Source organism: Capricornis sumatraensis, chromosome 5, assembly GCF_032405125.1.
Source record: "Capricornis sumatraensis isolate serow.1 chromosome 5, serow.2, whole genome shotgun sequence".
NCBI lineage: Eukaryota > Metazoa > Chordata > Mammalia > Artiodactyla > Bovidae > Capricornis > Capricornis sumatraensis.
Genome location: NC_091073.1, coordinates 91,248,111 through 91,261,018, shown reverse-complemented (window position 1 = coordinate 91,261,018; position 12,908 = coordinate 91,248,111). Strand labels below are relative to the sequence as shown.

Below are 12,908 nucleotides of genomic sequence, written 5' to 3'. Positions count from 1 at the left end.
TTCTATGATTTGAATGTTGGGGTATCTAATATTGTCCCAGAGGTCTCTGAGATTGTCCTCATTTCTTTTAATTTGTTTTTTTTCTTCTCTCTCTGTTTCATTTATTTCTACCATTCTATCTTCTACCTCACTTATCCTATCTTCTGCCTCCGTTATTCTACTGTTTGTTCCCTCCAGTGTTTTTTGTCTCATTTATTGCAGTATTCATTATATATTAACTCTTTTTTATTTCTTCTAGGTCCTTGTTAAACCTTTCTTGCATCTTCTCAATCTTTGTCTCTAATCTATTTATCTGTAACTTCATTTTGTTTTCAAGATTTTGGATCACTTTCACTATCATTATTCAGAATTCTTTACAGGTAGATTCCCTATCTCTTCCTCTTTTGTTTGGTTTGGTGGGCATTTATTCTGTTCCTTTACCTGCTGGGTATTTCTCTGCCTCATCTTGTTTATATTGCTGCGTTTGGGGTGGCCTTTCAGTATTCTGGCAGTTTGTGGAGTTCTCTTTATTGTGGAGTTTCCTCACTGTGGGTGGGGTTGGATGGGTGGCTTGTCAAGGTTTCCTGGTTAGGGAAGCTTGTGTTGGTGTTCTAGTGGGTGCAGCTGGATTTCTTCTCTCTGGAGTGCAGTGAAGTGTCCAGTAATAAGCTATGAGATGTCAATGGGTTTGGAGTGACTTTGGGCAGCCTGTATATTGAAACTCACGGCTATGTTCCTGTGTTGCTGGAGAATTTGTGTGGTATGTCTTGCTCTGGAACTTGTTGGCCCTTGGGTGGTGCTTGGTTTCAGTGTAGGTATGGAGGCGTTTGATGAGCTCCTATCGATTAATGTTCCCTGGAGTCAGGAGTTCTCTGGTATTCTCAGGATTTGGACTTAAGCCTCCTGCCTCTGGTTTTCAGTCTTGTTGTTACAGTAGCCTCAAGACTTCTCCATCTGTCACTTCCAAGGTGGTTCCCTCAGTTTTAGCTTCTTCTGTTTGCTGGTCTCTTCAGTGTCTAATTTTCGTCCTGACACAAGGGGGCGGTGGTGGACACTTCTTTAGGCTCCCTTGTTCAGTCGTTACGTGGGGAGGGAGGGATGCTGCAAATGAATAACACTGGTGTGTGCTCGCAGAGTCTCGGCCACACTGGGTTTGACCCCACACACAGCTTGTGTGTTTTCCCTGTCTACATTGCTTAGGCTCTAGGTTGCTCTGCCAGGAACTGTCTGAGGCCGGTCCCGGGTTGTATGCACTTCCCAGGTCTAAGCCGCTCAGGTTCAGATACTCAGGTACTCCTCAAAGGCACAGACTTGGTTGGGCCTGCGTTTTGTGCCTTTCTCAGGTCTGAGCAACTCAGGTGACCAGGTGTTTGGCGAGCATGGTAGCTGCGACTTATCACGTCCCCTGTCCCTGACACTTGGTTTTCTGGGTGTACAACCGGCACACCTTCTCAGGTGGCTGTTGACCGTCCAAAACCCCAAGAAGTCTTGGTTAGCAATGAAGCCTGCTTGCAGTTTGGTAGATGATGCCTCTCTGGGGCCACGATTGCCCCCTTCCAGCTTTGGCTGCCCTCGCCTGCTTGTCTCCAGCTGGGGATGGGCCGGTCCGCAGCCAGCTAGCTCTGCTCAGTCCTTTGTTCTGTGAGCAGTCCCGACAGTGTCTTAGGTTAGGGCTTTTCGCATAGCTCTAGTCAGTCCTTTGTTCTGTGAGTGTGTCTGGCGGTGTCTTAGGGTAGGGCTTTTCACGGATTAGCTATCCCACAGTCTGGTTTGCTTTCTCCAGTTAGTTCCCTCAGATTGCCCTGGGGCATTCAGGCCCGGTCCTTACCTTACTCTAAGCAGTGCAGCTCTCGCCTCCCTGCCCAGCCCCCGCTTGCTAGTGGGGGATGCGGGCGTCTGCGCTGCTTCTCCACTGGGAGTTACTGTTGGGCATGTAATTTGTGGGTTTTAATTATTTACTTTTTCCTCCCGGTTATGTTGCCCTCTGAGGTTCCAAGGCTGGCCACAGACTCACCAGTGAGAGTGTTTCCTGGTGTTTGGAAACCTCTCTTTTTAAGACTCCCTTCCCAGGACGGATCTCGGTCCCTACCTCTTTTGTCTCTCTTTTTATCTTTTATATTTTTTCCTACCTCCTTTCGAAGACAATGGGCTGCTTTTCTGGGTGCCTGATGTTTTCTGCCGGCATTCAGAAGTTGTTTTGTGGAATTTACTCAGCGTTCAAGTGCTCTTTTGATGAATTTGTGGGGCAGAAAGTGGTCTCCCTGTCCTATTCCTCTGCCATCTTAGGACCACCTCCTGCTTCACAGTCTATGTTTTAGTTTGGTTTGGGGACAGCAATGTTTTATTTAAAACTTTTTTTGTTAATATTTTCTCCCCTCCTTTTATTTATAGGGAACGTGCTCAGTCACTTTCAATGGGCACCAAGAAAAAGGTCTTGGTTCTTGGATCTGGTTACGTATCTGAGCCTGTATTGGAATACCTGTCGAGAGATGACAGTATTGAAATAACAGTAGGTAAATAAGTCCCAATTTTTAAAGAAGAAGAAGTAAAACTGATTTCAAAACATGGTTACTCTGTGAATTTTAAATCACAGTCTTGTTTCTAAACTTCAAAAAAATTTTTTTGGAGATGTTAAAGTGTGTTTTACTCTCTGATTAGTGAAAGGAAATCTAAAGCTTGGACTTTTTAATTCTTGAAACAGGTTCTGACATGAAGGATCAAATTGAACAATTAGGCAAGAAATATAATATTAATCCTGTTAGCCTGCACATTGGTAAACAAGAAGAGAAGTTGAGCTCCTTGGTGGCAACACAGGATCTTGTCATCAGGTTAGTATGTAGCAAGAAATGATTGACATATGTTTCATTGTTATTTTTTTAGTTTCTCTCTTCTGTCTTCTCCTTTCCCCTTCTCCCTCTATCCTTCCCTCCTCTCTCCTCTCCTTTTCTCTTCTCTCAATAAACTTTTATTTTTTTTATTTTTTATTTTTTAAATGTATGTTTATTTATTTGGCTGCACTGTGTCTTAGTTGCAGTATGTGAACTCTTAATTGCTACATGTGGGATCTCGTTCCCTGACCAGGGATCAAACCCAGACCCCCTGCATTGGGAGCACAGAGTCTTAGCCACTGGACCACCAGGGAAGTCCCTCAATAAACTTTTAAATTGAAGTGTGCATCTGGGAAAGTGCATAAATCAGAGCTAGAAAGTTCAATGAATTTTCACAAAGTGAACACAGCATGTAACCATCACTCACATCAGAAACAGAATATAATAGCAGCCAAGAAGCTCTCCTTGTGCCTCTATTTATTACAAGTCCCATCCTTCAAGGGTAAGCACTGTCCTGGCTTCTAACATAGAGATTCATTTTTGCTAGTTTTCATTGTGTACAATCAAAATCTTTTAGTGTGTCCCATTTTGTGGCTGCCTTCTTTCATTCAGTATTGTGACTGTGAGAGTCTTCTGTTTTGTTGTCTGTAATTGTAGTTTATTCTCTTTGCTGTGTAATGTTCCATTATGTGAATATACTATTATTATCCATTTGACTAGTGATGGATATATAGGTTGTTCTGAGAATTTGGCTATTATGAATTGTGCTGCTATGAACAATTTAGTCCTTGTCTTTTGGTTACCATATATATGCATTTCTGTTGGATATTTACCTAGAAGTGGAATTGCTGGGTCATGAGGCACTCATGACTCATATTTTGGTGGCTATTTTAGCCTTTGGACTTATAAAGCTTAAATGAGAGTGAGTAGATTCTTTAGCCCCTATGACCATTTTTAGCCTTAACGGAGAAACAGACCTTGAAATATATAATTTATTATTGTCTAATACAAATTCAGATCTAACTTCTAGATATTTGGCTATGTGATACTAGATACTTCATTTTGAAATTACCAAAGTGATGAGAATAAGCTGTTTATTCCTAGAATATATTTTTTTCCTAGAAGACAGAAGGAACTTAAGCTGCTCTTTCACAGTTATATAACTTTCATAGTTCCAACTCAAATGATATCTTTGGGAGAAGTTCTATGATGTCCTCCTTAAAAAAGATAGGGGTGCTTGGATATCAGACACAATGAAAGGTAATTCTAAGGGGAACTTTCACATTATCTCTTCATATAGGATCACTTTGAACACTCAAAATCATTATTCAATATATAAAAATTTAATGTGCATTAATTATTTTTCAGTAAAAATTTATTAATAACCAATAGACCTTGTCTGTCAGGATATGAGTATGAAAGCAAGCCCTTATTCAAAATGAAATATTGTAGCCTACTGATAAAGAGAATTTGTTTTGCCACACATAGGTACCTAAATATAAAATTGTTGTTTGATTAAAAAAAAGAACATAATAAAACACATTTTGAACAAAATTGGAAGCAAAATATGAGAAAATCATGGACACAGACAACAAGCTAATAATAGGTATAAATTTTAAAATTCATTGAACTTGTGACCTTTAAGATTTAACATTAGCAAAATCTGTTTCATATTTAATTTTTCTTAGTTGATTGAGTTTCTATGCTGAATAGTGGAAATGCTGTTAAACATTGCTATCCTGTAGTGTTTCTTAAATATCTTTTTATTTTTTAATTTGGAGAAAGAATGTTTTGATGCAAATACAATGTTAGGGGCTATCAAAGTAAAACAAATGGAGAATGTTTCACAAGATTTTGTAATAATATATCAAATTCTCATGGTCTTATTTGGCAATTATAGTTTTTAATGAGCTAATGAAAAGTCATAATTGAGTTTGATATATTACTTTGAGAATTAGATTTATATTTTTTCTATGTTTGTGCAAGTGGCATTTCCAACTATTTGGATTGAGTTATGTGCTGGTGAATAGATGTTCTCTTACATACATAATGAATTATGAGTTCTAATAGCTTTGTCTAATATAGGCACCACCAGTTAAAGTCCTATCGTTCTAGTTCTCAGCGTATTATTAGATTAGTGCTGATAATGACAAAATTTAAAAAAATTCTTAGATCTTGATAAAATTTTGATCAGGCAAGTTTTCATTGTGAAGAATGTGACAAAAAAAAAAAACCTTCACTTAACCTTTAAGATAATGTCATGGAACATTTTCTGTTAATACTTTTCCAACAAAGAGTTTTGTAGATATTTGGTACATTGGCTTTTGAAGGGCTACTATATTCAGTAACAATTATTTTTGATTAAAAAAGCTGAAATACAGAGATAAAGAGTTTTCATATTGTCATTGGCAAGATACATACATAATTCTGTTCTGCATGGTAATAAATCTAAGTAACAGTACTCTGTTCTGTTAACCTGAGGAGAGATAAGTGCCTGAGAGGTGATTTTATTGTTTGGTTTTATGTGAAATGCAGACAATCTGAAATAAACAGGATGAACGTAACAAGTAGTGATACACTATAATAATGTTTATAAGTTTGTATCTATATTTTCATTATACTGTGTAGATAGCTTTACCAAATAGGTAATAAGCTAGTAGAACTTATTGTTATATGACTGATAGGATGCTTATTAGTCCTTGGGTAGAATATGAATATACTAATATATATCAATATTTGTGGAAAGTCATTTTTTTGTTATTGTGTAGTCCCAGCACCAAAGTAAAACATCTGAGCGAGATGCTTAGAAAACTTAAAGTTGAGTTTTGAGTACAGTTTCCGTTTTCGCTCACCATATAGACTTTTAGGGCTTCTTAGGTGGTGAAGAACCCACCTGCCAATGCAGGAGACATAAGAAATGCAGGTGTCATCCCTGCATGGGGAAGATCCCCTGGAGGAGGGCATGGCAACCCACTCCAGCATTCTTTTTTTTAAAAAAATTTATCTATTTTTTAAATTGAAGGATAATTGCTTTACAGAATTTTGTTGATTTCTGCCAAACATCATACTCCAGCATTCTTGCTGACAGAGGAGTCTAGTGGGCTACAGTCCATAGCATCGCAAGGAGTCAGACACGACTGAAGCAACGTAGCACGCGTGCATAAACTTTTAGCTGTTTTGATAGCTTTTACAACAATCAATACCCGTAAAACTCATTTCCTCCTCTGGCCTTGCCTGCTGCTGCTGCTGCTGCTGCGTCGCTTCAGTCATGTTGGACTCTGTGCGATCCCATAGACAGCAGCCCGCCGTACTCCAAGTCCCTGGGATTCTCCAATACGTGAAAGTGAAGTTGCTCAGTAGTGTCCGACTCTTAGTGACCCATGGACTGCAGCCTACCAGGCTCCTCCGTCCATGGGATTTTCCAGGCAAGAGGACCGGAGTGGGTTGCCATCGCCTTCTCCTCTGGCCTTGCCTAGACTCTCCTTTTTAATGTAACGTATGGATTACCTTGACTTAGTTTAATGACAGCCATTTGGAAGACTTGGAGGTAAAAAGAATAGCAACCTTATCTTTTACTAGGGAACTCAAGACAGAAAATCATAGAAATATAAGGATAAGTAAAATAAATTCTATTAAATGTTCTAAAAGGAGTGCATACAGAGGAAGATCTGGATTTGGGAAAACCTGGGAAAGTTTCCTGGAGGATGTACCTTTTCAGACTTTTCTTAAAGGAAGGTTTGACCTGGATGGGGGTGGGCGGGTGAGGGACAATTTTAAGTGGATATAGTGAAAGTAAAGTTTCAGAAATGGAAAAGTAAAGGCTGTGAGTGGAGAATTATAATAGCATCTATAATTTATAAAGGAGATACAGGGAGGAAAAATGGAAGGGTGAACTGAAGATCATATTGAGAAGAGTTTTAAATACGAAAACAGGATGAATTTATTCTATGGTCTTCAAGGAGTAATTGATCATCTCTGAGAGAATTATCACGTGATGTCTTCACTTCAGCGCAGGTCAAGGTGTGTTGGAAGGAGAGTTGGAAAAGAAAGTTTCTAACGAGTTTCTCCCTGTTTTTAAGCTTATTGCCTTATGTATTGCATCCTCTTGTGGCCAAGGCATGCATCGCAAGCAAAGTTAACATGATCACTGCGAGCTACATCACCCCAGCGCTAAAAGAATTAGAAAAGAGGTAAGTTTCAGTCAGTTTTCAGCGGCTCCAGGGAATTTTTAAATTTTTCTATCTGAAGTTTCCTTCTTTCTCTTTCTCCCTCTTTTAGTGTGGAAGATGCTGGCATCACAGTCATTGGCGAATTGGGATTGGACCCTGGTCTTGATCATATGTTGGCAATGGAAACAATAGATAAGGCCAAAGAAGTGGGAGCCACGGTGAGCCCAACTGAGACCCAAAGTTCCATTTAGGAAATTATTAAGAGGTCTAGATTTTTGTGTACAGAAATAATTTTTCTACAATTTTGATGAAAGAAACTGCTATGTTTTTTAAAGGTTATATTCCATTTATAATTATTATAAAATGTTGGCTGTGTTCCCTCTGTTGTACAATATTTCCTTATAGCTCTTTTTTTAAGGCACTTTTAAGATCATAGTTTATTTATTACTTCAGATAAAAAGATAGTATACATATTAGGGAATCCCTTAAAACTCAGCTCTAGAGTTATACACCATCTAGTACTTTTGCACTGAATGTTAACCAAAAAAATCTCTAAACCCCTGAAAACCCCACTAGTAACATGAACTATGGTAATAAAAATTTTGACATTTAATTTGTTCAATATATAGTATTTACGTTATGAAACCAAAGGACTGTAGCCTATCAGGCTCCTCCATCCATGGGATTTTCCAGGCAAGAGTGCTGGAGTGGATTGCCATTTCCTTCTCCAGATCTAATAAACAGTGCTGTGTTTTATTTATACATAACAGTTTGTACCTCTTAATACCCTGCCCCTCTATTGCACCTCCCCGCTTCCCTTTCCCCACTGGTAACCACTAGTTTGTTCTCTTTATCTGTGACTCTGCTTCTTTTCTGTTATATTTGCTAGATTTTTAGATTCCACATATAAGTGATATCATGCAGTCTTTCTCTGTCTGCTTATTTCACTTAGCGTAATACCCTACAAGTCCATCCATGTTGTTGCAAATGGCAAGATTTAATTATTTTTATCGCTGAGTAGTATTCCATTGTATACATATACCCCATCTTCTTTATCCATTCATCTGTTGATGGACATTTAGGTGCTTCCATATCTTGGCAACTATAAATAATGCTGTGATGAACATTGGGGTGCATGCATCTTTTTAAATTAATATTTTTTTCAGATATATACCCAGGAGTGATATATATATATGGTATATAATATGGTAATTCTATTTTTAGTTTTTTGAGAAATATCCACGCTGTTTTCCACAGCAGCTGTACCAATATACTTTCCCACCAATAGTGTATACGGTTCCCTTTTCTTCACATCCTCTCCAACGTTTGTTATTTGTGTTCTTATTGATGATAGTTACTCTGACATGTGTGAGGTGATATTTCTGATTGTGATTTAATTTGTATTTCCCTGATGATTAGCAGTGTTGAGCATCTTTCTATGTGCCTATTGGCCGTCTGTATTTCCTTTTGGAAAAATGCCTGTTCAGGCCTTCTGCCCATTTTTAAATCAGGTTGTTTGTTTTTTTGATGTTGGGTTGAATGAGCTGTTTATATATTTTAAGTATTAACATGTTATTAGTCATATCATTTATAAATACTTTCTCCCATTCAGTAGGTTGTCATTTGTTTTGTCAATGGTTTTCTCTTCTGTGCAAAAGCTTTAAATTTTAATTAGGTCTCATTTGTTTATTTTTGCTTTTATTTCTTTTGCACTGGGAAACGGATCCAAAAAAAATATTGCTCTAATTTGTGTCAAAGAGTGTTTTGCCTATGTTTCCTTAGGAGTTTCATGGCTTCTGGTTTCACACTTTGGTCTTTAGTCTATTTTGCAAAAAAGCTGCTGCATTCTAACTCATACTACGACTAGAAATTTCAAGTATAATTTTGAAACTGCAGAAATATTTGTGTGGTTAAAAAGAGTCCAAGTCTTAGCATAAATTTTTGGAGAAATAGATGCTACTATAATATTTTGGTTTGATCAAAGACTTAGACTGCTACTTCATCCAAAATAGACTAGAGACCTAAGTGTAAGACCAGAAACCATGAAACTTCTAAAGGAAAACATCAGCAGAATACTCTTTGACATAAATTGCAGCAAAAAATATTTTGTTGTTTGATCTTTAGACTGCTTTGAAAATTCTGTAGTATGGTTTGACTTTTAAAAGTCAGAAAAAATTCTTTATAATATTATCAATCTGTTGGTATATAAAATATCTTTTATACATAAGAAGGAGCTATTGGACATAAAGTGTGATGAATCAAATTATATATAACCTAAAATAGATTATATATGTATATAATCAAATAAAAATTCTAATTAATTAAGCTGTATCATACAATTAACAATATTTTATATTAATATATTAATCAGTATGAATAATGCACATATAACCAAATTATAATAAAATATATAATTTGAATTAAAAGGAGGCAATGATCAAGCAGAATTGAACTAACAGTTGGAGTTTTAATGGAGCAAAATGTTAGTCACAGTATCTAGAGGATTAAAAAAATATATATATATATAAATATAATGGACTTAAGTGGTGTTTGGCTTTAAGGATGTATTTTTGAAAGCCTTTGTAACTTTAAGAAAGGAGAAACTTTAACAAGTTTACTTTATTTGTGTCATTGTACTTAATCATTTGGATAGATTAGTCTATCTTATTGCTGATTCTTTATTTTACAGATTGAATCTTATGTTTCCTACTGCGGTGGCCTTCCAGCTCCTGAATATTCAGACAATCCTTTGAGATACAAATTTAGCTGGAGTCCAGTGGGAGTTCTGATGAACATAATGCAGCCCGCTACCTACCTGCTCAATGGAAAGGTGAAGGAGGGTCATCAAAGCGTTAGAGATACAAACCCAAAATAACTGCCTAAGAAAATCCAAAATCTATTCCCCTGATTCCAAGGCCCTTCAATGCTGGCTGTGCTGCTTGTCCTCCATTTCCCCCTCCTGCAGTGTTTCCTGGTGTGTATTTTCTGTTCTATTCAGTGTGCTTTCCCCACCATCCCCAGCAAAGCTCATTCTTTCCTCTTTGCTTTCTTGCAAATTGTTTCTGCAGTTTAAACACTCAGCTGCTCTGCAAGTGTATCTGCTGGTCATCTTGCAGTTTGTTTCAGCATGGCAAATGTTTGCTGAGTCCCTATTATATGCTAGACTTGGGCAAAGGCACTAAAGGTTATCACGCTGAGTGAAGTTCCTGATCTCAGAGAACTCATGACTGAAATGGGGTGGCTGTTGGGATGGAGAATTTGGTGGGTGAGGGAAAGAAACTAACATTTCTTTCCCAGCTGCTGTGTGGCAGAATGTAAGAGCTCTCTGAGTTCAGTATTGTTTTCATCATTTTACTGTAAGGAAACTGTGGCACAGAGAATGCTCACAGCCATTCAGCTGGGATTCAAATCCAGGTCTAAGCCTTTTTACCTCCTCTTTTACCAGATAGCTTCATGGCAGGAAAGGCAGACACTGGAAAAGTTTGGTATAATTCAATGAGAGAAGTTCCAAAGTATGCTAACATGTCACAGTGATACAGATGAAAGAGTAGTTGACTTGATTTTGGTGAGGAAGTTGGGGAGAGGAAAATTAGCAGGAAGAGATGTACTCAGCTTTAAGGGTTAAGAAGGTGCCAGCCTGGCAGAGACACTGCCACTCATGACTGTGCTGAGTGTCAATTCATCTAATTCTTACAACAATGCTATAAGGTTACCTTTTCATACTGTTCATGGGGTTCTCAAGGCAAGAATACTGAAGTGGCTTAAATACTGAATACTGAAGTTGGCTTAAGGCTCAACATTCAGAAAACTAACATCATGGCATCCAGTCCCATCACTTCATGCAAATAGATGGGGAAACAGTGGAAACAGTGTCAGACTTTATTTTGGGGGGCTCCAAAATCACTGCAGATGGTGATTGCAGCCATGAAATTAATAGACGCTTACTCCTTGGAAGGAAAATTATGACCAATCTAGACTGCATATTAAAAAGCAGAGACATAAGTAAAGGTCCGTCTAGGTAAGGCTATGGTTTTTCCTGTGGTCATGTATGGATGTGAGAGTTGGACTATAAAGAAAGCTGAGCATGAAGAATTGATGCTTTTGAACTGTGGTGTTGGAGAAGACTCTTGAGCGTCCCTTGGACTGCAAGGAGATCCAACCAGTCCATCCTAAAGGAAATCAGTCCTGAATGTTCATTGGAAGGATTGATGTTGAAGTTGAAATTCCAATATTTCGGCCACCTGATGTGAAGAGCTGACTCATTTGAAAAGACCCTGATGTTGGGAAAGATTGAAGGCAGGAGGAGAAGGGGACAACAGAGGATGAGATGGTTAGATGTCATCACTGACTCAGTGGACACAAGTTTGGGTAAATTCCGGGAGTTGATGATGGACAGGGAGGCCTGGCGTGCTGCATTTCATGGGGTTGCAAAGAGTTGGACACGACAGAGCCAGCTGAACTGATAAGATTTCCATGATAGAAACAGGCATAAGAAGCGCTAACTCAACCTCAGTCAGAGATGGCAATTGGCATTAGTGAAAGTTGCTCAGTTGTGTCCAACTTTTTGTGACCCCATCGACTGTACCCTGGCATGGACTGTAGCTTCCCAGGCTCCTCTGTCCATGGAGTTCTCCAGGCCAGAATACTGGAGTGAGTAGCCATTCCCTTCTCCAGGGTATCTTCCCAACCCCAGGATTGAACCCAGGTCTCCTGCATTGCAAGCAGATTTTTTTTACCATCTGAGCCACCAGGGATTGCCAGTGTCCAAATCACATTGATCTGCTTTGATAGTTTATGCTCTTGACTGTAAAGAAAGACTCACACTTGGGAACAAATATAACCTGATCAAGGGCTCCTTTTTATGTTTTGTGCCCCAAGCACCTCACTCACCTCATGCTAGTCCTACCTCTACAGGGAGTGATAAATTATGTGATCAGACGTGGGTCTTAAAAAGATTATTCTGGCAGCAGTATGATAAGTTCTCAGTGTATCTGTGATCTAAATGTATTTTGTGTGAAAAAAGTAAATTGAAAGAATTTCTTAGGGTGAATGTTATTGTCAACCACTAGGTTCTGTACCTATGATGAGTGTGGCTCCCAGCCTTGCCTACAAACTGGAATTGCCAAGGCACTTAAAAAATACAGATGTCTGTGCTACATTCCCCAGAGATTCTGATTTGCCTGGGCTTGGGGATCTTTAAAAACCTCCCAAATGTTTCTAATGTACAGCTGAAATTGAGGTGAACTGATTTAATGACCAGAGGACCAGAGCTGAACTTAAAGCATGACAGAGCAAGCAGAACACTTTACCTTGATTCTGGAAAGACACATTCACATGTTTCAGGTTATAAAACAGGACCCCTAGGTTCTGGTCCAAGTGCTGATATCCCTGAGTGTTACCAAAGACCATGCAGTTGTAAAGGTCAACTGGGCATCAGTGTCCTGATGGTGGACATTAAAGTTCTATCTAGTTCTCCAGGTCTACAAATCATGAAGGTTTGGGCCCCCGTCTGAGGTTCTACCGGGCACACATCCTTTTCTACACCACTGCCGATTTCCTGTTGTGTGTCAACAGCCCCTTCCACCTTCTGCTGTGTGGATCAGAGACTGACCCACACTTGATATAAACTTACATATGAATGCAAGAAGAATTCCTGCTACCGTTGCTCAAAATGCTTATTGTCAGGAGGCCATATAAAGATTATATGGCCAGATAAAGATTGTAGCAAGGAGAAGGTCAGTGGAGAGCAATATGTGCAACAGAAAGAGCAGGGAGCCTGATGCCAGGGGGCCTGGCATGGTGTTCTAGCTCTGCCATTTGCTGGCTGGGCAGTACTCAAGCCATCATTTCATCTCTCTGAGCTTTGGGTTCCCTGCCTGAAGATAAACATAATCACACCAGCCTTGCAGGGTTCTTGCAAGTCGGGCTCTGT

The 12,908-nt window shown here is 38.9% G+C and overlaps 1 protein-coding gene across 1 annotated transcript in view; it reads left to right on the top strand.

The window, feature by feature from the left end:
- AASS (aminoadipate-semialdehyde synthase) overlaps nt 1–12,908 on the top strand; it is an 83,101-nt gene that overhangs the window by 47,274 nt on the left and 22,919 nt on the right. Inside the window, exons 14-18 of the mRNA XM_068972618.1 lie at nt 2,371–2,492; nt 2,681–2,807; nt 6,887–6,997; nt 7,086–7,194; nt 9,666–9,806. Of these exons, the coding sequence (XP_068828719.1) occupies nt 2,371–2,492; nt 2,681–2,807; nt 6,887–6,997; nt 7,086–7,194; nt 9,666–9,806 (610 nt within the window). The remainder of the gene's footprint in view (nt 1–2,370; nt 2,493–2,680; nt 2,808–6,886; nt 6,998–7,085; nt 7,195–9,665; nt 9,807–12,908) is intronic.